Here is a 25,566-nt window from a genome sequence, read left to right as displayed (position 1 = left end):
TCGCCGGGCGACTAATCTGCCTGAAATGCCATCTCACTGGCTAGAAAGTAAATTGCCGGTGGGATGGAATACTCGGCGCTGTGATTTGCAGAAGTCGCAGAAGTTGCCTTGAGAGGAAGCTTCTGCGACTTCGGCAAATTGCGGCGCTGCGTTTGCCATCCCACCGGCGATTTACATTCTAGCTGATGGGATGGCATTTCGCAGAGATTAGTCACGCGGCTACTAATCTCCCCGTCTGTCACAGCACTTAAGGGGGTTTTATTTCAGTGGGTACTTTCACTTACACCTAACAACCAATAGACAACTGTAGTATAAAAAGGGACACTATGCAGTCTTCTTAATCTGCTTCCGTGCTTTTTAAAATTGGCTCAGTAATGTGAGGATTACCAATAAACTTATAAAGATGGTATCCAATATTCCCTTTTTTAAATTAGAATAAATCAAGTCTCACACTTCCAGGAACAGACTGACTGTTGCCCATGAAACACTTCAAACAGCTGGGAAGTTATCTCAGAGAGATACAGTGGAGCCTCCTTAGTGAGGCATCAAACGTATCCTCCAAAGGACATCTACATTCCATTGTCCAACCCTCTGATAAGACAAACCTTTATTCTAAAAATAAAAATTATAGATAATACAGCAATGTTGTCTTTTGGTATAATCTGAAGCTACAAGACATTCCGGTCTGCTACCAAATAAATGTTTCCACTCCAGCTTCTTGGTTCTCCAGCCCAATGTGTCAAAATGAACGCAATGGTACGGGCAGCAGAAAATCAAATGCAAGTTTGACTTCTCAATGGTAAAGTGACGTTAGTGTGAGATTCTTTTGGTCTCCAGCATTTCAGGGTGGCAGTGGCTCCATGGTTCCATAGTAGCAATACAAAAAGCTGGCCATACACTATAATATCTGTTCACTTGGTGAGGTCGGCAAACAACCTAAGGTGGCCAATATTGGGCTAATCTGATCATCTGGCCCTAGGGCAAAATGATCAGATTACAATGACGGGAATATGGTTGGAGCAAGGACTGCATTAATGTGCCAATCAGTGCTGTATTTAGACCAGGTTGCACCCTAAGAACCAGACCTAAATGTGCCCCACCAGATGCTGTGCGTGTGAAGCCACTTCCGGCTGCAAGTGATGTTATGCTGGCAGTGACACACAGCAAACCCCCCCTTTACCTGGACAGGGCTGGGGGGGATATTTTTTTTTAAAGAAAGTCTTTTATTTAGGCACCACCGCCCAAAGCTGTCGTCCTGGGCACAGGCCCTTGGGTGCCTATATATATATATACGGCGTTGGAGCCGATGCATTCCTCAATCTGAAGGAAAAATCAAACCTGTCTGATCAACATCTGGATGATTTTCAGTCAAATGACAGTCGGGTAGGCCAGTCAGAGGGCCCAATACACAGGCAGGTTGTGGCTGACAGCTTGAATAAAATCTGAAGTGCAGCCAAATTTAGGAGAAGGTGGCAAGAGTGAGGAGACTGAGTAACCAACCATGGCCAAAGACAGGATAAACAAAACCCAAAAGAATTTGGGAGTAGAATTTGGCTGAATCTGGAGCAACAAATAATTTGTGGCCTGGGTGTCCTAAGGCCTAATGCAGATGTGAGTACAGGTATGGGACCCGTTATCCAGAATGCTCGGGACCTGGGGTTTTCTGGATAAGGGGTCTTTCCGTAATTCAGATCTCCTACCGTAAGTCTGCTAATAAAATTATTTAAACAGTAATTAAACCCAATAGGTTTGTTTTGGCTCCTATAAGGGGTAATTATATCTTAGTTGGGATCAAGTACAGGTACTGTTTTATTATTACAGAGAAAAGGGAATCATTTAACCATGAAATAAACCCAATAGGGCTGTTCTGCCCCCAATAAGGGGTAATTATATCTTAGTTGGGATCAAGTACAGCTACTGTTTTATTATTACAGAGAAAAGGGAATCATTTAACCATTAAATAAACCCAATAGGACTGTTCTGCCCCCAATAAGGGGTAATTATATCTTAGTTGGGATCAAGTACAGGTACTGTTTTATTATTACAGAGAAAAGGGAATCATTTAACCATTAAATAAACCCAATAGGGCTGTTCTGCCCCCAATAAGGGGTAATTATATCTTAGTTGGGATCAAGTACAGGTACTGTTTTATTATTACAGAGAAAAAGGAAATCATTTTTAAAAATGTGAATCATTTGATTAAAATGGAGTCTACGGGAGATGGCCTTTCCGTATTTCGGAACTTTCTGGATAATGGGTTTCCGGATAAGGAGTCCCATACCTGTACTGGGAAATGCACATTCCAATATTGCACATATGGTGAAGGCTCAAGTACAAATGTGACTATTTTGACTAAATGAAAGCACTAAGACATTACTACATGTCTCTAAAGACACGACTAGGAGAAGGCAGAGAAATGTGGGTTGCTGGGCACTGACAACAGCATTTTACATTTATATTCAGTTTTGAACGCTTATAACAGATCTGCATTCTCTTGGAAGCTCCCACGCTTGCACCATATGGCACGTGCCACCTCCCATTATTTCTGCCATATTTTTCTTTCGCTTTTTATTTCCCTGGGATCTGGTCACTGTCTGTTCTGCGCTCACCGATGCCTCCTTTCATGTCGGAGTCCTTCCCGATGCAAAGCTTTGCCATTAATAACACACATGTTGTTCCAATCAGTTCATCTGTCCAGAGGATTCAGATTCCTACACGGAGGAAGGGAAAGTCAGGTCACTTCAGTGCCAGGGAAGAGCTGCTCCTGGAATGGAAACAATGGCTGAAATCGTTTGCCTCTACAACAAAGCAGTTTTAGAAAACGCGACGCAAAGTAATTCGGCTCTCGTTAATAAAATCCATTCACACTTCAGTAAGATAAGCTGCTCATACACGCTGACAATGGCATTTTCCTGATTTCTAAACCCACGGATATGCATAGTACAGGTATGGGATCTCTTATCCGGAAACCCATTATCCAGAAAGTTCCGAATTACGTAAAGGCCATCTCCCATAGACTCCATTATAACCAAATAATTCTAATTTTTAAAAATGATTTCCATTTCCTCTGTAATAATAAAACAGCACCTGTACTTGATCCCAACTAAGATATAATTACCCCTTATTGGGGGCAGAACAGCCCTATTGGGTTTATTTCATGGTTAAATGATTCCCTTTTTTCTGTAATAATAAAGCAGTACCTGTACTTGATCCCAACTAAGATATAATTACCCCTTATTGGGGGCAGAACAGCCCTATTGGGTTTATTTAATGGTTAAATGATTCCCTTTTCTCTGTAATAATAAAACAGTACCTGTACTTGATCCCAACTAAGATATAATTACCCCTTATTGGGGGCAGAACAGCCCTATTGGGTTTATTTAATGGTTAAATGATTCCCTTTTCTCTGTAATAATAAAACAGTACCTGTACTTGATCCCAACTAAGATATAATTACCCCTTATTGGGGCAGAACAGCCCTATTGGGTTTATTTAATGGTTAAATGATTCCCTTTTCTCTGTAATAATAAAACAGTACCTGTACTTGATCCCAACTAAGATATAATTACCCCTTATTGGGGGCAGAACAGCCCTATTGGGTTTATTTAATGGTTAAATGATTCCCTTTTCTCTGTAATAATAAAACAGTACCTGTACTTGATCCCAACTAAGATATAATTACCCCAGATCAGAGAAAAATGGATGGGGGATACCTCAGAGAAAAAAATACACAGACAGGGAAACTCCCACAGGGGAAAGTCACAGTGGAGGGAAGGGGGGGACACACACAGCCTGTATATGTGACCTCTAAATTAGTGATCCCCAACCAGTGGCTCGGGGGCAACATGTTGCTCCACAACCCCTTGGGTGTTGCTCTCAGTGCCCCCAAACCAGGTAGTTATTTTTGAATTCCTGACTTGGGGGCAAGTTTTGGTTGAATAAAAACAAGATTTCCTACCAAATAAAGCCCCCTGTAAGCTGATAGGGTGCATAGAGGCTGCCTAATAGCCAATCACAGCCCTTATTTGGCTCCTCCATGAACTTTTATGGTGCTTGTGTTGCTCCCCAAGTCTTTTTACATTTGACTGTGGCTCCCGAGTAAGAAAGGTTGGGGATCCCTGGCTCTAAACCTTGGGGTTACACGACCAGTATAAAAGGACTCCATGACTTCCAATATATTTATAAATGACATTTTATAAATACTGTATATATATATATATATATATATATAGGCAACTAACGGCTGAAATACTGGAATAATCTCTTTACAGAAACAAAGCACAAATATGGGTTCGCACCACTGATTTCTATGGATAGTGGGAAGGGTTATAACACAGTCTATTTTTCTCTTAAAATAATATCTTTTTAATAGAGTCTAGACAGACCGTTTATAGTTTCTAACTTTATCTGCCGTGTGTTGGCGGCTGTGCATCTGCTTGTCAGTTCTTTCCTCCATATAAAATGTTTCATCATTCCACTAAAACAAATATAAACAAGAAATCACTAATACCAGGGGTAATTCTGAGGTGGGCTTCCCCATGCTGCCCCCTTTAGCCCCCATTCCGCCCCCCCCTTAGCCCCCATGCTGCCCCCTTTAGCCCCCATGCCGCCCCCCCTTAGCCTCCATGCTGCCCCCTTTAGCCCCCATGCCGCCCCCCTTAGCCTCCATGTTGCCCCCTTTAGCCCCCATGCTGCCCCCCCCTTAGCCTCCATGGTGCCCCCTTTAACCCCCATGCCGCCCCCTTAACCTCCATGCCATCCCCCTTAGCCTCCATGCCACCCCCTTAGCCCCCATGCCGCCCCCCTTAGCCTCCATGCTGCCCCCTTTAGCCCCCATGCTACCCCCACTTAGCCTCCATGCTGCCCCCTTTAGCCCCCATGCCGCCCCCACTTAGCCTCTATGCTGCCCCCTTTAACCCCCATGCTGCCCCCCCTTAGCCTCCATGCTGCCCCCTTTAACCCCCATGCCGCCCCCTTAGCCCCATTGCCGCCCCTTTAACCTCCATGCCATCCCCCTTAGCCTCCATGCCGCCCCCCTTAGCCCCATGCCGCCCCCCTTAGCCCCCATGCTGCCCCCTTAGCCCCATTGCCACCCCCTTAACCTCCATGCCATCCCCCTTAGCCTCCATGCTGCCCCCCTTAGCCCCATTGCCACCCCCCTTAGCCCCCATGCCGCCCCCCTTAGCCCCCATGCCGCCCCCCTTAGCCCCCATGCTGCCCCCCCTTAGCCCCCATGCCACCCCCTTAGCCCCCATGCCTCCCCCCTTGGCCCCCATGCTGCCCCCCTTAGCCCCCATGCCGCCCCCCTTAGCCCCCATACTGTCCCCTTTAACCCCCATGCCTGCCGTTCGAAACTTTGGCTCAGGTCGAGGGGGGGAGGCCTATTGTTAATGCAGAGAGTGCAGCTGCGTGAATTATATCTTTATATATATATATTTAAGTAGTGTTTTATTTCCAGGGCTGGACTTAAAACTTTTGCCCCCCTAAGACTCCCTGTTGCTCGTACCCCGCCCACTGCTCGCACCCCCCAACGCTTGCACCTCCCAACCACTCACACCTGCCCCCCCACTGCTTGTACCCCCCGCCACTATTTTGCAGCTGGATTTCAGCATATGGAATGGTATTTATTCCTACTTTATGAAGGAACAGATTACAGTGATAGGGATATTAGGGGTTTTCTGCCTCGGAAGCTGGAGTTCCCCTTTAATATGACTACAATTATAACTATATTATCTCTGTTTAGTTACAGTGCTGCAGGGGGTGCCTATGTCATGTTATGCTTGTAGCTCTCTAAGCAGCAGAACTGTTGTAAGATAAAAAGAGAATTGTTTCAGTGCGGGAGAAATATGATAGTGATTTTATTTCTTTAAATTTTCCCTGATATTAGTTATTCTGCTCAGACTGACTTTGTTCATCAGTGGGAGAGCCCTGGCTGCTAAGCAAATCCAACCCAAGGAATATTTCTAATGAAACAGTGGCCTCTGCTGGCCAGTTTTAGGTTTTTTTATGGCTTTAGACTGAGGTGCCATTTCAATTAGGGGGCCCTTTACAAGTGCAAGGGCAGTGCGCAAAGTGCAATTTCCCAATGCGAAATCCATATATATCCATAATATCCATAATGCAGCAGTTTTCCCATTGTAATTGCAAATACGCTCTAAGTTGTGTCTGTCACAGTTGCACCCAACGTGGGGCAAGCATCAAAGTGGGAAAGGGGCTGCTAATAAGGGTTGACTCCTGGCCAAGTCCAGGGCTGGTATGACAAATTTACTGGCAATATACATTAGAGTAAATTTGCAATAGCTGGTCCTTCCGCCCCTGGCCCACCTCTTATCTGCCCCATTCTCCCCTCCTAGCTCTGATGGACTTACAAATTCCTCTCCCAATTCAATCCTTGAAGGCATGATCCTGCCCCTTGACATCATAACCCCTCCCCCTTGGTGATGCAGTCTGCCAATGTACATCACAGACCGGCTCCTCACATGATCCTGCCCCTTGACATTACAGCCCCTCCCTCTTGCTGATGCAGTCTGCCCATATACATCATAACCCCTCCCCTTTGATGATGCAGTCTGCCCATATACATCACAGACCGCCCCCTTGCATGATCCTGCCCCTTGACATCATAACCCCTCCCCCTTGATGATGCAGTCTGCCAATGTACATCACAGACCGCCCCCTCACATGATCCTGCCCCTTGACATTACAACCCCTCCCTCTTGCTGATGCAGTCTGCCCATATACATCATAACCCCTCCCCTTTGATGATGCAGTCTGCCCATATACATCACAGACCGCCCCCTCGCATGATCCTGCCCCTTGACATTACAACCCCTCCCTCTTGCTGACGCAGTCTGCCCATATACATCACAGACCGCTCCCTCGCATGATACTGCCCATATACATCATAACCCCTCCCCTTTGATGATGCAGTCTGCCCATATACATCACAGACCGCCCCCTCGCATGATACTGCCCATATACATCATAACCCCTCCCCTTTGATGATGCAGTCTGCCCATGTATATAACAGACCACCCCCTTGCATGATCCTGCCCCTTGACATCATAACCCCTCCCCCTTGATGATGCAGTCTGCCCATATACATCACAGACCGCCCCCTCGCATGATCCTGCCCCTTGACATCATAACCCCTCCCCCTTGATGATGCAGTCTGCCCATATACATCACAGACCTCCCCCTCGCATGATCCTGCCCCTTGACATCATAGCCCCTCCCCCTTGATGATGCAGTCTGCCCATATACATCATAGACCTCCCCCTCCAAGGACTTTGTCCTGCTGGTATAGGCAGTTGTGTTTGTGCATATGCGTGTGTTTGTCCTTTTCACATATATTTGTATTTTCCTTACAACAAAATCATTGTTTCTAGTCATTCTAAAAATACAATACAGGATTTAATAGATATTCACTGCCCGCCTCTGAGATAAATAGGACACACTGACTAACGGAGGGGGGTTATTTTATTTTAGGACGAGGGCTACAGTTCCTTCTAGAAACAAAAATATACATTTGTCCGAGGTCATTAGGAAAAGGCTAAGGAGATAAGCAAAGAAAACTAACACAGATGTGAGTTCAGTGACTAGTTAATCCGGATAAAAAAGGGACAATAAACTGTATGTTTACTTAAAATAAAGAACAGATAAAGATCACAAACATAACATAGGTGGGACCCTGGAACATTTGTGGTTGTGCTGTATGTAGATTTTTCCCATACTACAGTAGAATGTTGGTTATTGTGACAGACTGATGTAGGTACTGTACATGCTCAGACTATTATATACATTGGCAGAAGGACTCCAGGGAGCCACATTCAGGGGGTGAAAGAGTTGGAGAGCAACACAAGCATAAAAAAGTTCCTGGGCATGACAAATAAGGGCTGTGATTGGCTATTTTGTAGACATCATATTGACTAGCAGCCTACGTAAGGCTCTGTTTGGCAGCACACATAGTTTTTATGCAACCAAAACTTGCCCCCAAGTCAGGAATTCAAAAATAACTCCCTGGTTTGGGGCACTGAGAGCAACACCCAAGGGGTTGGGGAGCAACATGTTGGCCCAGAGCCACTGGTTGGGGATCACTGCTCTATATCATGGGGAAAGGCACTAGAGAATACTAGATGCATGCCTAGCAATCCCTTCTTCAGGCTGTTGCATCACTAAAACATCTATCATTACCTAAGGCGTCTTAAATATTTTAGTAGGCCATTATATGGGTGGGCATCTTATTATTATTAACATTTATTTATAAAGCGCCAACATATCCCGCAGCGGTGTACAATAAGTGGGTTACATACATTGGACATACAGAGTAACATATAAAGCAATTAATGTAAAATACTTGTGTCCAGGGTGTGGCTATGATTTGCACCAAACACTTGGTGGCAGAGCACAGCGCCATTGGCCATAAGGCAGCAATAATACAGGTTGTAAGTAAGGGCTCTGTTGTGGCCTGTGGCCTCCAGCACTCTTTAACTTGCATGTTTAGATGACAAGTAGGCATAGGACTCCATGTGCCCCCCTCCCCACACTTATCCTTCAGGAATACAGAGCAGCCCAATGCTGATAGTGCTTTATTAATGGAGCTGATGCTGGACTCTCCATTTATCAGCCTGTGTATGGGGCCCTCCGATGGGCCCAATATCCTGCTGGAAATCGGCCAGATGTTAATCGTTAAGGTTTAAAAATCCTTGTTGGACGAGAAGCGCATTGGCGTGATTGGATCCCATCAATGTGATCCAATCATTTGGCCCCCAGGCCAAACGATTAGATCAATCCAATATCTCCCACCACAAGGTGGGCATATCAGGGAAAGATCCCCTTGAGAGGTTATAGACCTCTTAGTGTATGGGCACCTTAATTTGAAAATCTTAATCTCTCTTATGCCCTCCCATTGCCCTGTTATTATGTTATAATACCCTCATCAATCAGTAGAGAGCATGGGGTTAATTCAATGTCATTGGAGGTGCAACCAGACAAAACTAGCACAAATACCAAAATTTGCCACCAGGTAGCACATGGTCTATGGCATTGTCTATTGTCACTGCTTTCTAGCACCATCTAGAGGCAGGATTTAACACTCAAAAGTGGTGTCTGGACATGGTGAGGCAAAGTGTGAAAACTTGCTGGCTGCATCTATAGATACAACTCTCCAAAACAAGGATAACTTCCTAGGATTTCTCAAAGTCTTCACTCATAAAGACCAATGAATAATGTTGAGGTGATACTGACCCATGCAGAAGTGCTGTCCAGAGCTTCACAATCCATTCCATCCATGAAATTAATGATGTTAATGTGTCCTTCATTTTCATGTAAGTTTTTCCTCATATTCTCCATACTTAGTCCACTCCATAACACAAAAGGAATGATTTCTATCTTCTGGTGCTCCGTGTATGACCCTTTTCCAGACGGCCTTTGGTTACTCTTTCCCTAGTTTCCCAGATTTCTGATATTGGAAATTTCTGTTTTATTGAGTGATCTTCTAGACAGATAATCTTCTTCATCTGCTGGTGATTGTGAGGCTGTTAGTTCTGTATTTATTCTATCCACAAAGGATGACCTTTGTGTCTGTCACCAGAGGTGGGTAATTAGTTAGCATCTCTGTTAACCATATGTCTTCCTGATTGTATCCTGATGTTGGCTTCCCAGTGTAATATGAATTGGCTACAGAGACATATCCGCCACTTTGATAGATGAGACTTGTAGAAATAGCATTACAATTGTTGACATGTTCCACATTGAAGACAATGAATAAGGTTAGTAGTTTGCTGAAGTGCAAAGATGAAAATAAAATAATCTTGGATGTTACTGTAATGTCACACACAACAATCCCCTGAACCTACGGTACCTTGATCATCTCTGCTTTCATCCTGCCGTCTAACATTCCCAACGCACCATGTAACTGCTCAGATACAGTGGCCCAGACCATGGTGGATTGTAAACTCAAGAAAGAGGATGAAGTAGATGCCCAAGCTGGTATTATGGAAAAAATATAGCTTCAAGGAAGGAGATGACCAAATCAGCATGGTCTTGAGATACTCAAGGGAAGGTACTGTAGGAAGAACCATTGGCAGTGCACTTAGGGGTGGTTATAGAGGTCATTTACAAATGCACCCACCGGTTACAAGAGCTCTCCTGAATTTCCATGTGGTTGTTGATCTGTCGATCCTGCCTCTTCCGATGAATAGTGCACAACTGCTTCTTCTGATGAGGGACCATGGAGCTACCACCATCCTCAACCTAAGAGTTGAAGTCAAATTACAGACCGGTGTAAGTAAATAAAGACATGGGAATAAGACTGGTGGTCTTCAGTTTGGGAGTTTCAAAACTGTGAGATGGCAGTAGTTCTAGGGTTCTCCTGGATCATCTGGTGAACAGACTGGTTGGGTGAAATGGTGATTGGTGCCAAAACACACAAGTGAAAGTAGGGTGTTTGGACACAGGTACCTTTAATGAATCTGAGACTTTTAGCTTCACAGAAAACTGCCAGTCAATAGACTTCATGGTTACCACTGAACTTTTTATGCATGCAACTTTATTTCTATATGTGTTTTTTCTCACTCCAAATGCATTCAATTCAATAGGTGTTTTTCCATTGCATTTTTTATTTGCAGCATTTTTCTCACAAAAAAAATGTGCCAATGGTGAAATGCAGAATTCCACCACAAATCCTGGTGAAAAAAATAGCTTATCACTAATGCTGCCATTTTGCATGATTGCATACATTTTAGGCTGCAAATTACCCCTTTTGTGCTTTATATATATAGTGAAAACATTTGCTCTGGTCAGAGAAGGTATAATTTGTGCCCACCACGAAGGGGCATGGACTTGGGCCTCCATAGGCCAGCAGGGTCGGACTGGGGGGTGCAGGGCCCACCGGGGCTCCCGCCCCAGGGGCCCTGCAGGTGCCCCAGCCGCGTCCCCTAACCCCCCCCCAGGGGCCCCCCTAACCCCCCCGCAGGGCCCCCGCCTGACGTCCTCCCCGAGCGCGTATAAATTGAACGCATCAGGGGAGGAACAGTCAGTAGGGGGAGCGCCGGCAAAGGTCGGACTGGGCCGCTGGGGCCCACTAGGGCCGGGGCCCACCGGGATTTTTCCGGGTGTCCCGGCGGCCCAGTCCGACCCTGTAGGCCAGCTTTAGCACCCATGCCTTTGTAAGAGAGTTCAGTCTCAAAGGGCTTTGCACATTAACACATGACTTGTTTCCTCACAACAAAACTACACAAACAAGCAGGAAAGAGTGACACAATGAATTATTGTTGTGGGTAATTAGACATGTACTATGTATCAAATTAACCAAATTCATTATAAGCATGCAAAATCAATATACAAGACTCAGGGGGGAAAAGTAAACTTGTTAAAGCATAAACAAATTGATTTGCCTACTTACAGCCAATTTCACAATAAACAAGATATCAAAGCTAAATGAACTGCTCTGACCCCTTCCCTTTACTGAAATGACTTAAGGTCCCCATACACGGGCCGATTGTAGCTGCCGATATGGGTCCCTTGGAAAGATTTGGCAGCTTATCGGCCCATGTTGGGGCAGAAACGAGGGCCATACCCGACCGATATCTGGCCTGAAATTGGGCAGATATCGATTGGGCAGGTTAAAAGATTCAGTCAGATTGGGGACCGCATCAGCTTGTTGACTGCCCCGACTGCCCCATTGCCGCCATTATAATTCGATCATTTTGCCCCAGGGTCAAACAATTGAATTACCCTACATGTTTCCCGATATCGCCCACCCGTAGGTGGGAACATCGGGTGAAGATCCGCTCGCTTGGCGACCTCGCAAAATGAGAGAATCTTCATGTGTATGGGCACCTTAAGATCCCTATCACTGGAAAGATCGAGCCTATATGTTTAGTCGTATACATGTAAAAGATTTTATACCGTATACATATCCTCCCTTTTAGAAGGTTCGGTAAAACACCTGCTGATTTGTGTAAGCACTGTCTGCCCTTTGGCTAGATATTTGCCATGACAAGCATTCCAGAAGTATGTCCATGTTTCAGTAAGGTTCTCATATTTGCCTTGATGTTTTTCATTCCTAAAATATAAATTCTTGAGAATATACATTGCCAATAAATGAAATGAACTCAAGGTTTTGTTTTGACATGTTTGACAGATATGTGACTAATGGGACACGTGAATGGGAAAATGTCAAAAGATCAAGTACACAAAACACCCTTCTCCTTTTTGACTTATTTTGTTTTTCAATTAATTGAATTGAAATGTTCCGACGCATTACTGGTATCACTGCACACAGTTTCATCACAGTGCTTTCCCGAAATCTTCTGTTTATATCTAAGGTGTCTATAGAAGTACGGAACATATCTTGTGGTCCGTGGTGTCAGTAAGCCTTGTTGACAGGAATAAAATGCAAGAAAATAACTTCCTAGATAAATTGTTAGTTCAAATGTAAAGCGAAAGCTTGGAGAGTTTGTAGACCTATGAATTGTTTCCTTACAAAGTAAGCAAAATGCTTAGCCATTTCAACAAGGCAAGTTAAGCCATTTGGTCTCTTTTGGTTTTTTAGAAAGTTTAAAAAAAGTAATTTTCTTTTGTATAATATACTTTTATCCTTCCAAGCAATAACCAAAACCTGGCACAAGTCATGCAGCACTGACCAGTGAACTTGGCTACAGTAAATATGGTGGCTGACTAAACTCAATATAATCATCATAATGAAACCCTATATTTGATTAAAATCAATGTTATCATCATTATTAGTGGTGGGTGAAATTTTTCGCCAGGCATGGATTTGCGGCAAATCTCTGCGTTTCGCCATTGTGGATTTTTTCGCCAAACAGATGAAAAAATTTGCCGCTTGTCCAAAAAATGAATTGTCTCGGGCATCACAAGAATTGTCACGGGCGTCAAAAGAATTGTTGCGCATCACAAGAATTTCGTGGGCGTCAAAAGAATTTTTCGGCAAAGCGAAACAGGACAGATTCGCTCATCACTAATCATTATGGAATCTTACCACTGACTAAAGACATACCTATAAATAAAGTCAATGCAATCATCATAATGAGACCCTATATCTGAAAATATGAAAGTCAGAGAGTAATTATGGAGAGCAGAAGGAAAACGTAGAGGTTGTGAGATGAAAATGTCTTGGGGGGGGGGGAAGAAGTGTCTAGAAAAGTGCAGAGGAAATAGGGACAGGAAAAGGGAAGGTTGGAGGCAAAAATGTTGAAAGCAAGGAAAGTATTTAGGAAGAAGGAAATGAGAAGAAATAAAGAAGACGGGCTGAGAGGAAGGCAAGCAGGAAAGAAGGTAGGTCGGTTTATATTTGTCTGGGTATGAAAAACTGCTTTATTTTACTTCTCATGTACAGAGCACAGTAAATATAACATTTCCCTGTCACAGTGATGTCTCTCCTGGTAAGTGTCATTGCCATTATGTGCCATTATGTGCATTTCATATAGGTGTATATTTAAAAAATAATTAAGCTTTTCATATATAGTAACAAATACTGAAGGCCTCACTGAAACCCGCTGCTAAAATGTTGCAGATGATAAACGTGTAACGTGTAGCTCGTCTGTGTTCACGTGTGGTGGCCCCTGGAGTAGATTCTCTGGTAGGCCCCTGGTACGCCAGTCCGACCCTGTGTTACCGCCCGTTCCGGTCTCCAGTTTCCATCATGGTGGCTGCATCATCAAGTGCAGATTTTCTCATTAATTAATCATCATTCCTCTGTGTTTTATTATTATGTGATTGTTTGTGCATTTACTAAATCAAAATACGTCCCTCGTTTTGCCAGAAGTTGTTGGTGGTTCCCAAGTTCTATGATTCTGCCATTCTTCATTACGACAATAACATCGGCATTTTGCACTGTCGATAATCTGTGTGCTATTAGGATACAAGTTCTTCCTTGTCTTGCTTGGTCCAGGGCTTGCTGTACAATCTAAATCACAGAAAGGGCAGATTAGGAATGGGACATGTGTTTAGTAACTTCAAAAAGAACAAACAAACCTAAAGATCATTGAAACAAAGTCTAGTGCCCTCTATAACCTGGTATATCCCATTCACCTTGAGAATTCTCACAAGTCTGGTATTGACCCTATACTTTCCATCAGTGTTGGACTGGGACCTCAGGTGCCCACCAGAAAACCGTAGACCCTAGGCCAGTGATCCCCAACCAGTGGCTCGTGAGCAATATGTTGCTCCCCAACTCCTTGGATGTTGCTCCCAGGGGCCTTAAATCAGGTGCTCAGTTTTTAATTCCGGTCTTGAAGGCAAGTTTTGGTTGCATAAAAACCCAATATAATGCCAAACAGAGCCTTCTGCAGGCTGCCAGTCCACATAGGGGCTATTAAATAGTCAATTATTGCTCTTATTGGCACCATCAGGAACCATTTTCATGCTTGTGTTGCTCCCCAACATTTGAATGTGGCTCACAGGTATAAAAGGTTTTGGATCCCTGCCCTAGTCCCACTCTCCAAACTATTATTTCTCCTTTCTTCACTCAACCATTTTATTCTCCTAGTCTCTTATATTTACATGCTAGCACCTATTCTTCCATCTATTTCTTCTCTTTTTTCCCATTTAGAAATAGGGAAAGACCATGTAGTTGGCCAAATGGTCAGGAGCAGGAGGGCCCACTGATCCCTGGGCCCACAGGGAGTTTTCCTGGTATCCTGGTGGGCCAGTCCAACACTGCTTTCCATTAGAACTTCTTTAAAGAAGAAGAAAGCCTAAATTACTGGGGTGCAAAATGTTAGGCACACCCCCAGTGTAATAATTACCTGATACCCCAGGCCGGTGCTCCTGTTAGCCTGGGGCCCTGCACACACAGATCTTCTCATAATGCACACACACCAACCAAGCTATCCATCTATTGTTTGCAGCAGAAGAACCTGGGGAGGGCGACTACCAAACAACTGCCCCCCTTTCCCCCCCAGCTGCATAGTAGTTATGCTCTTAACCATTGTGTCACCATGCTGCCCAAATGATCTTCTTCTAGTGTTCCATACCTGGATCGCTGAGTTCCCTCCCCCCTGACCATTTAGTAGAACCTTCCCATCTATATAAATGTAAATGTTGCAAAATGCATTTTTATGTTGTTAAATGGCCAATAAGGAGACACTGGGACTAAACAGCAGACTGGGGTATGTATATTATTCTATATACAGTATTATATGTAGAGATGTAGCGAACTGTTCGCCGGCGAACTAATTCGCGGTGAACATCGGGTGTTCGCGTTCGCGCAAATTCGCAGACTTTTGGCGATGTTCGCCACTTTGGGTTCGCCGCGTTTTTTTTTTGGCGCCGCGTTTTTTTGCCTTGGTTTTTCCGCCGCGTTTTTTCGCTTCGTTTTATCGCCTATGCATATACATAGGAATAGCTTGCGTTTTTTTTTTTTGGCGTTATTTTTTTGCGTTTTTTTTTTTTTGCGTTATTTTTTTGCGTTTTTTTTTTGGCGCTTTTTTTTGGCGTTTTTTTTACAAGTATTTTTCTGAGAAGTTTTTGCCCTTGATCCCCCTCCTGCATGCCACTGTCCAGGTCGTGGCACCCTTTAAACAACTTTAAAATCATTTTTCTGGCCAGAAATGGCTTTTCTAGGTTTTAAAGTTCGCCTTCCCATTGAAGTCTATGGGGTTCGCAAAGTTCGCGAATATTCGCGAGTTTTGGCGAAAGTCCGCGAACGGGTTCGCGAACATTTTTGCGCGGGTTCGCTACATCCCTAATTATATGACAGTGTAACTCCTCACCTTTTCACTTTCATTGTCTAAAGCCGAAGTGGCTTCATCCAGCAGTAGCAGTTTGGGCTTCCGAACAAGAGCTCTGGCAATGGCAATTCTTTGCTTCTGTCCTCCAGATAGTTGTGTTCCTTTCCCTCCAACCTTTGTGTTATATTTCTGGTGATAAAAATAAACCCTTATATACAAATTATACTTCCTTGTCCATGCAAGATAGAATGTTGCCCTTCTGCTGCAATATCATTTGAAGTTGTGAAAGATAAGGCTTCCCGCTCACCTCAGGTAGTCCTTCTATGAAGGAGTGGATATTGGCAGCTTTGGCTGCCCTTTGTATTTCCTCCATTGGCACGGCGCGGGAGTTGTCCCCATAAGCAATGTTCTCGGCGATGCTGCAGTCAAACAGGACTGGCTCTTGGGACACAATTGCAATTTGGGAACGGAGCCACTGGATATTTAAACATTTGGCATCCAAGTTGTCAAACAACTGCAAATTAAAATTTAAAAAAAAACATAATTGTTTTTAGCGTTCCTCTGTTCCTGATCAGACACCTGCTTAGAATGTTCTGCTGTGCCACAGAAAGTGGTTTGCTCAACTCTAGCAACTCTAGAATCTCCTCCTTTATAAATTGCAATTATCAGTTATTAAAGACATGACAATACAGGTATGGAACCTGTTATCCAGAATGCTTGGGACCTGGGGTTTTCCAGATAAGGGATCTTTCCGTAATTTGGATCTCCATAACTAAATATTGAATAAACCCAATAGGGCTGTTCTGCCCCCAATAAGGGGTAATTATATCTTAGTTGGGATCAAGTACAGGTACTGTTTTATTATTACAGAGAAAAGGGAATCATTTAACCATGAAATAAACCCAATAGGGCTGTTCTGCCCCAATAAGGGGTAATTATATCTTAGTTGGGATCAAGTACAGGTACTGTTTTATTATTACAGAGAAAAGGGAATCATTTAACCATTAAATAAACCCAATAGGGCTGTTCTGCCCCCAATAAGGGGTAATTATATCTTAGTTGGGATCAAGTACAGGTACTGTTTTATTATTACAGAGAAAAGGGAATCATTTAACCATTAAATAAACCCAATAGGGCTGTTCTGCCCCCAATAAGGGGTAATTATATCTTAGTTGGGATCAAGTACAGGTACTGTTTTATTATTACAGAGAAAAGGGAATCATTTAAGCATTAAATAAACCCAATAGGACTGTTCTGCCCCCAATAAGGGGTAATTATATCTTAGTTGGGATCAAGTACAGGTACTGTTTTATTTTTAGAGAGAAAAAGGAAATAATTTGCTTATAATGGAGTCTATGGGAGATGGCCTTTCCGTAATTCAGAACTTTCTGGATAATGGGTTTCCAGATAAGGGATCCCATACCTGTATATAATCCTTTTTTTAATGTACATAAGAAGATCCTTCTTCCTACCTTCAGCACTCCCTCCTGCTATCTCTTACATATATACTTTTCTCTTTGACTGCTCCTTGCCTCTGCATTTCTAACCCCTCTACCAGTGTCACTGACATGGAAAGAGGTAATATAATAAATGTTGCAACGGTTGCACCATTTCTAGTACCCATAACAACCAATCAACATTTGCTGGTCACTTGTTGGCAATGAAATATCAGAGTAATGGTACAAACTGTATAATCATTAGGGCATTACACCCTAATCCTAAAGCCTCAGCCAGCAGCCACTTCTCCCAAACATATGTCCTTGTAAAAGTGATCAGCTCTTCCTATTCCAACACTGTCTATCCATTGTAGCATCTGTGTATTTTACTTTAGTCTGAAGGATATACTTACCACATCACCTTGGTATGGGTCGTAGAACCTCTGAAGAAGCTGGACAGATGTACTTTTCCCACATCCACTGCTACCAACAAATGCCACTGTTTGGCCGCTCTGTATTTTAATAGACAACCCTTGGAGTACGGGGACGTCCGGCCGAGATGGATAATTGAAGGAAACTTTGCGTAATTCTACAGATCCTTGAAATGTTTCCTGTTTTTTTAAAATGCACATTGAGTTAGACTGTAGTCCTGTTTGACATACACAAGAGACCGTAAAAAGCTAATATTCTTGCATAATGTGGGCCTAAGCATATTTATTATAGTGTGTAAGCCAACATCACCATGATGTTGCCCATAGCAACCAATAAGCAATTAGATTTAATCAATCACTCAAAAGTTAGAAAAAACATAAGCAAAGATCTGATTGGTTGCTATGAGCAACATCACCAGTGATGTTGGTTTACCCACCATAATAAATATACCCCTTAGTCTGCCTTAAACAGTGATGTAAACCTGTAGTTAACCCAGTCCCAGTTCCATGTTGGCATTTGGCCCTTAAGCCCATTCTCTGCAAATCAGATGATTTTGTGTTATAGTCACTGCCGGATTAAAGTTCAGTAAAGTTGGCCATACATAGGCCAAGAAAAGATGGTGACAATGCCTTTCTAGATCAAGTCAGCAACTTATAGTGCCATGTATGTATATCCCCATTGGGAGATCAGTTCAACCGGTATCTGGCTTAAAATCTGTCGCATATTGATCGGGCAGGATTGAAAATCCCATAAGACAGGGTTTATATGTTCCTCCTAATGGGTCTCAGTAGGCCCTTATTATGTTCCAGTCTGTGGCCCTGGGACCAAGAGACTGGATGGTCACAGTTGGGTCTATAGTTTGGATGCCAGATTTGGTAAAGATTTGCTCATTTTCTAGGTACACTGTAATGGTGAGAAATCATTTTTCAAGGGGTGTCAAAAATATGGCAAATTGCCTTTTGCACTTTTTGTAACTAAGCCCTCTGTTGCCAGATAGAGAACAGGGAAATGACTTACTGGTTTCTGCCCTTGCTGACAATAGCTGTCAATGGCAGGTTCTCGTTCAAACAAGGCAAAAAGATGGGAAGCAGCAGATTTGGCCTTGGAATAATCGGGTGCAAAGGATAAACTTTGCCCAACTGACATCGCTCCATAGGTTACAATGGCAAATACTCTGTAAAGAAAGAAGAAGAGGGAGATGAATATGGGTTTGAAAAACATTAACAAATCAGTTCAGGGTTACAGCTTATGGTTCTCCCAAATGTACTGGTCAACGCAAAGAAGATTGGCATATAAATATTACAGTTTGGTCTTAATTAACCAATCACTGCTCTCCACCTTGCTATGCCTTCCAATGGCACATGACCAATCCCTATGCTGGATGAAATAAAGACAGCCTATCAAACTACACCAGCCAGAAACACACTTGCATGCAACCCAACAGGCAGTGGTTCTCTGGGTGGCACTCTCTTATTTAATGGAAGACTCTGAGGGGTCCATCTATATGGCAGGTAACAGATAATAGAGTTAAGCATCAAGAACGTAGGAGTGTAAACCAGATAGCAAGCTATTACTTACAGAATCAGTTCCTCTGAATTTGTTCGTCCAAGTTCCAACATAAGACCCCCGAATCGAAATGTTGCCGCGTAGGAGAAATATATAAATGATTGACTGAGCGCAAAGCAAATGCCATATACCTGAGCTCTCTTCTGGGAATTCCTGCAATACATACATTGAAGAAAAAATACAAGTCATCTTGTGAAATACAAACCAACTCTAGGGGGTCTTGAGAGGAAGAGAAGGAGGAAGCAATGGTCTACATCAGTGATCCCCAACCAGTGACTCAGGGGCAACATGTTGCTCCCCAACCCCTTGGATGTTGCTCTCATTGCCCCCAAACCAGGGAGTTATTTTTGAATTCCTGACTTGGGGGCAAGTTTTGGTTGAATTAAAAACAAGATTTCCTACCAAATAAAGCCCCTGTAAGCTGATAGGGTGCATAGAGGCTGCCTAATAGCCAATCACAGCCCTTATTTGGCACCTCCATGAACTTTTATGATGTTTGTGTTGCTCCCCAAGTCTTTTTATATTTGACTGTGGCTCACAAGTAAAAACAGGGATCCCCGGTCTACATGAAGCTAATGGGTAAAATTATAAATTAGTCCTGATCATGTTAAGGATAGCTGTTTAAGATCCCATTAATAAGAATAACAAATCTTCAGTATATAATACCTATGAAAATACGCGTAACCCTAGGCTAGTAAGTACAAATGTACCTATTTATACCTATGTTTCATACGTCTAATGGTATTTACCCCAAGGTAGTAAAGGTCCGTGTTTGCCAGACCATTTTATTGAATCTTCCTGAATCCTGGCAATTTACCACGAGTTGGTGAATCATGGTGTTATTATGAAATAGGGGATCTGGCTCGTAGGCAGTGAACAATAGGCCTGTTAGTCCAACATCTTTGGAGGACATATAAAGGGGCAAGATGATGAAATATATTTTAAATCACATGACTTTATGAGAAACAGAAGCATAAAGATAAATGTAAATGTCTTCCATGAGGAGATGAGTGTCGGAGTTAGTTATATATATATATATATATATATAATGCTCGTAATTCTATAATGACTCGTATCTATATACTCCAATGATCCTCCACTAGGGATATAGGATTCTCGCCCACAGTGAGTAAGTCGCTCTTGGATTTAAATAAATACTTACTCAAATCGAGCCTGGCCCCGAAGTTCCCCCTGGGCCTGACCTGAACCATTCAGATTCACAAAGGATATTAACCAGACAGCTTTATTAGAGGTATACATTAATACAGAGTATTACAATACAGAGTATTAAATAATAGCTCACACATCCTGAAAGCTCGTGAGGACGTAAGGGAACAAAGTCAAGTACAAAAATGTTGCCATTTAACCATTTCATCCTACATGGGGCTGATCCCATGGCAGCCAATCATTAGCCTTGTTTTAGCATAACTGTGTCTCTCTGTCCATCTTTAGGAAAGGATTAAGTGTCTCACTGTCGCAGCACAATAGCCCAAAAAGGTATCTCTCTGGTAAGAAATCTACATCATCAGCGAAGTGTCCCAAATGGTGTTTGTGCAGTTGGTGTTTCTGAGACTATTTGTGACATTCTTAACCTTGCATTAGGGATACTTGTGACAGGAGACAACAGATGGATTCCTTGTTCTGTGTAAACATTCTAAGGCCCAAGTACAGTAAATAGAATGACCTCTGGTCTTGATGTCTAAAATCAACCTACAAGTGCAGTTGTTCTGTGCCTGTGTCCTGTTCTAAATCTTTGTTCTTTGATAATAACTAAAATAAATGTGTTTATAGCATAAACCTAAAACACCAATATCTACAATGAGAAGAAACCTTGACCTTGTTGGCCAAAAAGTAGAACTGGCAGGCAACAGGCTGGAATTCTATTTAGCAAATACAAGCCTAGGTTTTATGGGAGATATTATGCTTTTGGAAAACTTTTTTTTGCCTTCATCTGAAATGTTGTCCAGCCTAGTGGCTGCCTGTTCTACCTCTCAGCGACGTTCCCCTTAAATACAAGAATAACACCATTAACAATGGTAATAAGGGACTGGGAGTATATGGTGGGCGACTGACCTGTATGGTTTCTGGAGGCTCTCTGCGTACATTTCTTCAAAGGCTCTTTCCCTAGTTAGAGAAATGACGGTTCGGATATTATCCACAGTTTCTGCTGCAATCTGTGATTAAAAAAAGAGTAAATTTAAAAAAATGTATTTATAATTTATATTCTGGAGTGATTTACAGAGGATCTTATAGTTCCCATCCCCCTGTGCTTTTGTGGATCTAATTATCACAGGGGCAATCTGACTAGTTTTAGATCTTCCAAATGTAGGCAGGCAATCTTGTAACCCACAGCAACCAATTAGAATGTATGACATAAACCCCACCAGATTAGTAAAACATATTGCTGAAAAAAAACACTCCATTTTCTTATATGGAGAAGGCTACTTCTTCCTGTAGGGGGAGTATTACTTTATTCTTGCTGACATTTTTCTCTATCTCATGCTCATAAAAACCTCTTTCTGAAAAACTCCTTTCCCTTGTTGCTGTGCCCCTTGCCTGCCTGCCTGCCTTTCCTGCACAAACTATCTAATCCAGGACTGAGGGCTGATAGGTTAATCTTAAAAACAGTTCTAGCATAGATTAGTTTAGGAAAGACAAGCAGGCAGGCAAGGGCCATGTATACATAATGAAGTAAGGGGAAATTAATTAAAAACACAATTAAAAAGGGGGGAGCACTAAAGTTTTTTAGTGTTGTGGAGATTGTTATTGTATAGACACATACTTGAACATGAACGGAAGAGCCAGCACTGTGATAAGCAGGCTTAACCTGACCATACATACACCGATAATATCGTACGAAACCTCATTTCGTACGATATTCGGTGCATGTATGGATGTCGGCGAGTCGACCGATATCGCAGGAAGCTGCTGATATCGGTCGACTCGCCGATCGGCCAGGTTAGAAAATTTTGATCGGGTGCCATAGAAGGCGCCTGACCAAAATCTGCCATCAGGGCTGAATCGGCAGAAGGAGGTAGAAATCCTATTGTTTCTACCTCCTTATCTGCTGTTTCAGCCCTGAATGGTGTGTGGCGGATCTGACAATGTTTCAGATCGCCACGTGTGTGGCCACCTTTAGACATCTGACCCTGCATGGTCATGTAGTATAAGCTGACAACACTATATAACTATGGTGCCAGATTCCCCCTATCAGTCAAGCATTTCAGTTCTGCCTTGCAAGCTCTGATTGATAAGCACCAAGGGACCATAAGTCTCTGAGTCCAGGAAAATGGTTTAAAGGACATATAGGCACATTTTGATGAAGGATACAAATCTGGTAAGACCTAAGATGTGTCACTATTGCTTTAATAGATGACCTATCTGCTTCTCATTTCTAAGCCAAGCTATTAGACAAACTAACTTTCCCCTAGCTAGCCCAAACCAAGAAATGCCTGAACCCCTATGGGCCTGGGTTGTTCATACAGGCTCCTCAGACATTCACTTAGATGAGACTTTTCCTCCCTATCCAATCCCTCATGTAGGTTCACAGGCTTTGGACAGTGATCCCCAACCAAAAGCTCATGAGGCCATATTCATGCTTGTGTGGTGCCCCAGAACTTTTCACATTTTACTGTGTATTCCTAAAAATGGGTCAGTGATTCCTGAGCTTGGACCTCTCCTCCTCTAGAAAGTCCCATGGTATTTCCAGTTATGGCCAGCCTAGGGGTTACTATCTACTGGGCAAACAAAAATGACACTTAACTACACCAATTAGGAGGTAGTTTAGAGGGCTCCATCACCTCCATTTTATATGGCACTTTAGAATCATAGCTAGCAATTACAGGGGGTTGTACTGTGCTACTTTGGGGTGAACAGAGTAGGATGACTGTGGACATGAATTGTCACTATTAGTCCATATCTAGACATGCCTTCTTAGATCAGTAATAATCAGAAAAGCCATGTTTAATGAAGATGGCAGCAGTTGTTTTCAACTACAGGTATGGGACCACTTATCTGGAAACCAGATATCCAGAAAGCTCCGAATTACAGAAAGGATGTCTCCCATAGACTCCATTTTGATCAAATAATTCAGATTTTAAAAACTGATTTCCTTTTTCTCTGTAAAAATAAAACAATGCTTTGTATTTGATCCCAACTAATCAAATGCATTTCGTGAATTTTTTGCCGTTTCGGGACAGATTCGCTTATCACTCATAAAGAGCCAAAATATCAGTGACTAATTAATTGGAATTGAATTGACTTTTACCTTTCCAGCAACCTGAAGCTCTTTTTTATCACGATTAGCAAAGCCAGTGAGAGCGCTGGTCTCAAGTAATCCAGTTACAATAATAAAAGGAGTCATAGCCAAAATCAGAAGGGTCAGTTCCCAGCCATAAACAAAGGCAATTATAACAGACAGTCCCATACATGCCACGTTCTCTGCAATTAATCCGAGTCTGGAACCTGTTGCCTGGAATGAAATAAACGGAATGTGAAAAAAAAAAGAAAGAAAAAAGGACAACCATTAATATGTTATCCTAGAGGCTGATTTATTGAATTTTGGGATGACAATTTCTCTGTGATTCAAGAGAATCATAGTAAAAACACAATTAATCAGGGGAATCCTAATGGTTTCGAAAAGTAATGATTACCCTATTAATTTGAACAGATCGAAAGGAAAATTCAATGAATTCAACCAAACTCAATATTTAGCCTTCCTAGGGTCCCCAGGGCATCAACTGGTTGGAGAGATTGAATTTCCCTGAACACTTGAGATAATGTTACATCTTTCCCAGAGGATTTATTCTGTATATAAATATTGATACCAATATTGATACTGATACTAATCAAATCCTCTCTCAGCCTAAAGCAAATCTGCTTCTGAGGCAATTTCTTGGATTGACCATTATGGTTCTGATTCTATGTTAAATTAAGAAAGAAACAAAAGTGAAGGTACCATCTGAATTTGGGAAGCGTCGGTAGCAAGTCTTGTTGTTAAAGCCCCTGTGCTATTTTTCTTATCATCGAACCATGACATTTCCTAGAGAATGATAATAAAACAAATATTATTATATATAGAGGGACATTTGTAGCTACTGCTGTATACAGACCTGGACTGGCATTTACAGTAATATATACTCTGGCATTCCCAGTACATAGAGGCCCAAACAGCCCCCCACCATCCCACTAAATAGTGAGTGTCTATGGCACCTTACAGCAGCCCCTCTGGTATTTTCCAGAACCCACAGATTGCCAGTCCGGGCCTGACCATATAAACAGACACATAGGGAAACAAGGGTTAAGCTTACCTGGCGCAGCATGGCTTTGAATGCCATTTGTCTTACTCGCATTGTTAGGACTTCCCCTGATCTTCCAAACATAAAACCCTAATAAAATAACAGCAAATCTTGTCAGAATTGAAACACAAATAACTTATCTCCTGTTTGGGAGGTATTGGCCTATTAAAGGAGGTTTATGCTTGTCTATAAGCTGATCATTAAGTATAAAAAGGACTAGTTCAAACATCTTGACACCTAAACCAGGGATCCCCAACCTTTTTTACTTGGGAGTATAAAAAGTGTTGGGGAGCCACACAAGCATGAAAAAAGTTATTTGGGAGCCAAATAAGGGCTGTGATTGGCTATTTGGTAGCCCCATATGGGCTTCTCACCTACAGAAGGCTCTGCTTGGGGTAAAACTGTATCTCTGGGCTTCCAAAACTTGTCTCCAAGCCAGAAATGTAAAAATGGCACCTACTTTGTGTGGCCACTGGGAGCAACATCCAAGGGGGTGGTGAGCAACATCTTGCCCCCCGAGCCACTGGTTGGGGGTCACTGCTCTACAGAGTGTTTTGAGCCTTGTCACTATAGGCAGGGGTCACCAACCAGAGGCTTGAGGTTTAATAAAAACTTGGACATTGGCCTGAGTCAATGGAAATATTTAAAAAAAAAAAAAAAAAACTAAACCCTAAAACAATATGGGGGTAATAATGCCCTATTCCATATACTGAACTTTCTGTGCCAACCTCCTTAAGTTTTAGGGCTGTGACAGACGGGAAGATTAGTCGCTGTGCAACAAATCTCCTTTGTCGCGGGTGACTAATTTCCCCGAAGTGCCATCCCACCGGCGAGAATGTAAATCGGCAGTGGGATGGCATACGCAGCGTGGCAATTTGCTGAAATTGTCGAAGTTGCCTTGCATATACCATCCCAGTGGAGATTTACATTCTAGCCGGTGGGATGGCATTTCGGGGAGATTAGTCGGCCGCGACAAGGGAGATTTGTCACCCGGCGACTATTCTCCCCGTCTGTCACAGCCCTTAGAAACTCTATAACAGTTATGATTCAGGCCTACAAAGATGTGCACAGGGGGTCACTATCTTGGATTTTGTTAGGAGTGTCAGTGACACTGCCCATGCTCAGTGTGCCGTCCTACAA

General features: G+C 42.8%; 1 protein-coding gene across 4 annotated transcripts in view; it reads right to left on the bottom strand.

Moving 5' to 3' along the window:
• Window positions 1-13,308: 13,308 nt before the first annotated feature.
• LOC100485969 (ATP-binding cassette sub-family B member 5) overlaps window positions 13,309-25,566 on the bottom strand; it is a 41,566-nt gene continuing 29,308 nt past the window's right edge. For all 4 annotated transcript variants that reach the window (XM_031902463.1, XM_031902464.1, XM_031902466.1 and 1 more), the window contains 10 exons: window positions 24,439-24,516; window positions 24,087-24,170; window positions 23,397-23,600; window positions 21,203-21,303; window positions 19,142-19,282; window positions 18,581-18,737; window positions 17,545-17,742; window positions 16,003-16,209; window positions 15,738-15,884; window positions 13,309-13,930 (listed from right to left, as the gene is read on the bottom strand). In XM_031902463.1, coding sequence (XP_031758323.1) covers window positions 13,733-13,930; window positions 15,738-15,884; window positions 16,003-16,209; window positions 17,545-17,742; window positions 18,581-18,737; window positions 19,142-19,282; window positions 21,203-21,303; window positions 23,397-23,600; window positions 24,087-24,170; window positions 24,439-24,516 — 1,515 coding nt within the window. In that variant the 3' untranslated portion in view covers window positions 13,309-13,732. The remainder of the gene's footprint in view (window positions 13,931-15,737; window positions 15,885-16,002; window positions 16,210-17,544; window positions 17,743-18,580; window positions 18,738-19,141; window positions 19,283-21,202; window positions 21,304-23,396; window positions 23,601-24,086; window positions 24,171-24,438; window positions 24,517-25,566) is intronic.

The sequence above is a fragment of the Xenopus tropicalis genome, chromosome 5 (assembly GCF_000004195.4).
Source record: "Xenopus tropicalis strain Nigerian chromosome 5, UCB_Xtro_10.0, whole genome shotgun sequence".
Taxonomy (NCBI): Eukaryota; Metazoa; Chordata; class Amphibia; order Anura; family Pipidae; genus Xenopus; species Xenopus tropicalis.
The sequence above is the reverse complement of the archived record's forward strand: the minus strand, read 5'-3'. Positions and strand labels throughout refer to the sequence as shown.